The sequence below is a fragment of the Rhagoletis pomonella genome, unplaced genomic scaffold, assembly GCF_013731165.1.
Source record: "Rhagoletis pomonella isolate Grant_MI unplaced genomic scaffold, Rhpom_1.0 Rhpom_scaffold_00005, whole genome shotgun sequence".
NCBI lineage: Eukaryota > Metazoa > Arthropoda > Insecta > Diptera > Tephritidae > Rhagoletis > Rhagoletis pomonella.
The window spans coordinates 24,826,317-24,831,585 of NW_023458559.1; the positions used below are offsets into that span (position 1 = coordinate 24,826,317).

Consider the following 5,269-nt stretch of genomic DNA (forward strand, 5'->3'; position numbering starts at 1 on the left):
GGTCATCGATTGCATTTATTTAACAATCCAGCGATACGAACCGAGAGATTTGGGAAATCCCTCAAGGTTTCGAGGATAATCGTAACAATATATATAACGCCATTACAGCAGCTATAGTGGCTACCGCAAACAATACGATACAAGGATCGAATCGTCACATGCGATATCTTACTACTCGTCACGTAAACACATTTTTCGGATTATGATATACGTGAGCGTACTCTTTGTACCATTCAGCTTATACAGCCTGACGTATCACGTAATTTTCTTTCGTATGGTTTTCGATCCGTGAAGGGATGTTACGATTCGAGCCCAGCTTATACTGCCTGACGCATGCATCATGTAATTTTCTTTCGTATCGTTTTCGATCCGTGAACGGATATTACGATTCGAGCACTTGTAAGAACGCGGTTACCCACAGACGTGTACGTGGCGTAGCGTAGAAGTACGTAGAAAGATAATGGGAGGTATTATCACTTGCGAAACGAATGAATTTGGAGAAGCGAACGCTTTGGTGAAGCGAATGGATTGGCGAACGCAACTTAAATATGCATTAAGAGTGTTCGCTTTTACCAGCTTGTGCAAGTTCTTTGCATCGCGAACACTTTTAATACCTTCTCTGCCTTTTAATTTGCTTCGCCAAACCGTTCCCTTCGCCAAAATCATTCGCTTCGCAAGTGATAATAACACCCAATAAGTTTGCTGTTGATAAAGCAACGTCTACGTCACGGTCATGCGGTGGTGAGTTTTTGTTAACACGCAGATCCCATAAGATTGATCGCGTCAGTTGACACGTTCTCCGTTTTTACGTCCGTGGGTAACTGCGCTATATACACGCCTAGATACCGCTATAAGCATACATTAGATATTTATTTTACTTTAAACACAAGGAAGAAACTTTGTATTTGCTCAAATTTCTTTATTTTTGCTCAAATTTGCGTTGATATTTACTTTTTCGTTACGTATGCTCATATTTTGTATAATGAAATACTTATCCATAAACATACAATAAAAATGTTTATAATTGTATTAATGCAAATTAAACGTATTACCTACATGCACATCTTTAAAAAGCCGATAAGCATACATATTTAAATCATAATTCACAAAATCAACAAATTTTATGAACGATCTATTTTTTACGAATTAAATCCATAAAAAATTATTGTAAAAAACACTATGTTTGTTACATAAACATAACAAAACTTATCGGGCAAATAATATGTAGAATACATTTAAAAAATTTACAACAAACTTTAAAGTAAAACGCGGCTTTGAAATGTGCATATTTAACGTTGTTCGATATATTTACTTTTTATATATTTAGCAGTAAATACTAAATCTAACTTTAATAATCTACTTTATAGGTTTGCTACAACGATGTGCAGATACATATTGAATGATGCATATTACCGTTAACATTTTAATTACTGCTGTCTGACAACACATTTCAATGTTACAATTCTTTACCCAATGCAGCTGAGCTTTTATGCGGCTATATTGAGTGCTTTAAATTCATCATCATGCATCTCAGTCATCATGTAAGTACCGTCTTGCAATAACAATACCACCCGCCGTGTACCGCCTACAAACGAAGTCAATGGAGGTATTAGTATTTAATAAAAATAAGACAATTTAAATTCATCATTAGAATATTTACCGGGAGAGGGCATACCAGCCTGTATCACTTCAGCAGGTATGTTCGCTTCCTGGCCATCGGCGCCGTCAGATGTTTGGATACAGAGCTGGCCAGTGGAACCACCACTGGCTGTTACTGCGACAGCTCCACTACCGGTGTCTGTTTGTTGATGTTGCTGGGCTGCCGCTAAGGCCTGATGCTGTTGTAATTCTGCCTCACTCATGGTAACTACCTGTGTGGTGCCATCTTCTTTTGTGGTTTTGACAATATATTGGGGCTCAGCCATGGATTCGGATTGCAGTTCACCAGGATTTTGTGATACTGCTTCTGCAACGGCATTATCAAGGGTGAGCACTTGATTTTCATCACCATCGGCAGCAGCGACGTAGGCAAATTGTTGTTCGCCATCAGGACCCTGGGTCACAAGTATAGTTTGTCCCTCGGCATTTTTACCTGCCACTTGGTATACGGTGCCATCTTCGCCAGTAACTAACAACGGAGTACCATCTTCATTGGTGAGCATTTGTTGATCACTGGTTAAGAGCAGAGTGGGATCGATGTCGTGCAATTGTTGTTGATGATGATCTTGTTGCAGTGTCAATTGTTGTTCACCTCCAGCTCCTGTAATCAATTGAGTATGCATGACTCCGCTTTGCATGTGCTGCTGAGACATCACTTGATCATCCTGTCCCAAAATTTTACCTGCAATATCAAATTTTAATTGAGTCGCAAGAAACCGGCAATAAAAGATTTAAATTACCGGTTATAGGGCATAATTGTGCTTGGTGCTGTTCCTCATGTGCATATGTACCATCTGGTTGCTTACGCACACTTACCGCACTTACTTGTGCTGTGCGTCCTCCTCCGGTCGGAGGTGTGATCTGCTGAACTTTCTGAATTTGAATTTGTGATTGTTGCTGCCTTAAGCTCATACGCTGCGCAATGGCATCCTCTCGAGTCATAACCTTTTTAGTAACTTTTAAATCGCCAGACTTTGAAAGCTGGAGAATTTTTTGTTCAGGTGTTACAGTCTTTGTGGTAGTGCTAGTTGCCGGACGCGTAACATGCCCGGCGTTACCTTGACGAGGTATTATCATACGTCCGGATGTAGGGGAAGAATGCGGTTGGACTGATGAACCAGTTGCGTTGGCCACAGCACCAGTACGCACTTGCATTGATACACCCCCCCCGTTGGTGCTGTGTAATACCGCTAGCCGTAACTATCTTTCGTTGCAATGTAGTGCCTACAGATGTACGTTGGACCTGTTGCCGAGAAATTGTGTTAATTTGCGTATTACCAACAGTGGTGGTACCACCGGCTCCTACACGAATAGGTGTTCGTCCAGCTGTAACTGCCGATGTTGCCAATTTGGATTCGCTACCACTATCACTAACCCCGCCACCTCCGACTCGCACTACACCTGTGCTGGAAACAGCAGACTCTCCCTTTGATAGTATTCGAATCTGTGCCTCATTTTTTAGAGTGGTCTAAAATAAGACAATTTAATTATTTAGCTTTCATGTACTACTACCTGGAAGTAAAAGAAACTTATGTTCTGCACCAGTTCGAGTTCTGAAGAAAAGCTGATTTAATATACCAATTAAATAAACTAAAAGCTTTAAGTTGTATAGGACGCACTTAAGTTTGAAATAACGCTGAAAGTAGGCGGATTAAGTTTCTTGCAAATGAGGATGTAAATAAAGCCCAAAGTAGATTAAGGCAGATTTTTTGGCAGCGATAATATATATTTCAAGATCAACTTTTTCACACAAAAAAAAAAAATATAATGAAAGACACATATACTGTATACATCTGTGCCGATGAGAAAGGGTTGTTAAATGTATATAATTATATTATGTACACAATTATCAAAAATTTTATTGGAGCTCCATTAAAACGAATGATTTACTTAGATTTATATCTTTTGCCAGGTTCTGAACTTACATTGCGACCATTGCTATTGAAGCCAGGCTTCTTTACTACACCGGAAGCATTAATGTCTTGCGTGATAATGACTTCTGCTGAATTTGGTCCAACTGGCAATGACTCACCGCTAACTGTAGCGGGGGTTCGGGTACTGCTTGTTCCATTCACCTTAACCACTTTGGACTATGAACAAAAAAAAATTACATTTTTGTTTGTTCCTTACTATAAATATATAAAATTAGTGTCTTAAATTTGTACCTCGATTGATATCGCATTCCCGTTCTTCATCCGTTTTACTGTATGCGAAGGAATTAAATCCTCTTCTAAATCTTCTATTGTTGCTGTAGTACTAGGCAAATCGCTAGCGTTGGAATCATTAAAATCTGAATCTTCTAATTTGCGCTTTAAACCAGCCGTTCCACCGGCTGCTGAGCTATTGCTGGTATTCATAGACCAATCTCTTTCACCGTCTTGTGAGTTGTTGCCACTTCCGGCGACATCGCTGCCTGTGGGCGAAGCTGCACGTGATTGATTACTTCCCGAAACCCATTGTTTAACTTGGTCCATTGCCTTGGTTTTGGATGTACGTGATGGCCTTGGGGAAACATCTGTTGATACAGTTGATTTGTTACTATCGCCGACATCATTGTTACTACTGGTAACACTTTGTAGTTTTATTATACCAGTGCCAAGTTTAGTCAAGGCACTGCTTTCGACTTTTTTTGTGGGTTCAATTGATTTGTTTTCAGTATTTTTACCAGATGCTGCTAATTGTGCAGCTTGTTTAGCTTGTAATGCTGCTCGTGTCTCTTTTTGTCGAGCCAACTGCGTTTCAAATGTCTCCAAAAGGTGAGGGACATTTTCCAAGTGTGATGATGGTTCCCAAGTATTTTGTTCATGTGTGCGAGCTTCCCATTTAACCAAATACTCATGCATTTTGCGTCTCGGGTTAAAACGCTTTGCAACTATTTTTTCAACATTCTCCTCAATGACTTCATCTGAGTTGGGAACAGTGCGCTTGGCACGACGGCTGTATAAATAAAAATGGAACGATTAACACGGTCTACATCTAAGTTTACATATACACGTGATATTTTTAACCTCATGACCTGCTTTTTGTGATAATATTAATATATTATTTCGGTATACTTTACCTTGAAGCTTTCAAGACGTTTGCAATGGGCAGCTTGTTTTGTGTTACACCTCCTACAGGGTCACTGCGTATGGTCACCGGTTTTTTTACAACTTTTTGGAAAGGTGTGGTTGCTTTATGGGAAGAATCACTTTCCACATCTTTATTGGCATCATTGACTTTAATGGGCGGTTTCAAATTTGTTACTTGAGGCTTAGTTTGCGCTGGAAGTTCTAAATATTTTATGTTACTCTATTTTAATATATTTAATTAAAAAATACTTACTACGTCCAGGTGACACATTTTCACTTGTGTTATTAACAACTGTTTTAGTTATTTTCACAGGCATCTCCTGTAGGCCGCCTTGACCTACTTTGGCGAACGATTGAATAGTTTTGCCTGCAACAATCCATGTTTCTCGTAAACTTTCATCCATTTTTACCCAGGTTTGATATAGAGCCCATGAATTGGGACTAGCCGTATTTGAGTCTCTAATGTTATGTAGTTGTGTTGCCTTCCACAGTAAGAATGCCCAAATTTTTGGTTTAGTGTCATTACATTCACGCACATT

The 5,269-nt window shown here is 39.4% G+C and overlaps 1 protein-coding gene across 1 annotated transcript in view; it reads right to left on the minus strand.

Moving 5' to 3' along the window:
* Positions 1 to 894: 894 nt before the first annotated feature.
* LOC118738781 overlaps positions 895 to 5,269 on the minus strand; it is a 5,246-nt gene continuing 871 nt past the window's right edge. Inside the window, 8 exon segments of the mRNA XM_036469748.1 lie at positions 895 to 1,585; positions 1,661 to 2,341; positions 2,400 to 2,826; positions 2,828 to 3,127; positions 3,585 to 3,749; positions 3,825 to 4,596; positions 4,721 to 4,931; positions 4,984 to 5,269. The exon segment at positions 4,984 to 5,269 is cut by the window's right edge and continues 1 nt beyond it. Coding sequence (XP_036325641.1) covers positions 1,488 to 1,585; positions 1,661 to 2,341; positions 2,400 to 2,826; positions 2,828 to 3,127; positions 3,585 to 3,749; positions 3,825 to 4,596; positions 4,721 to 4,931; positions 4,984 to 5,269 — 2,940 coding nt within the window. The 3' untranslated portion in view covers positions 895 to 1,487.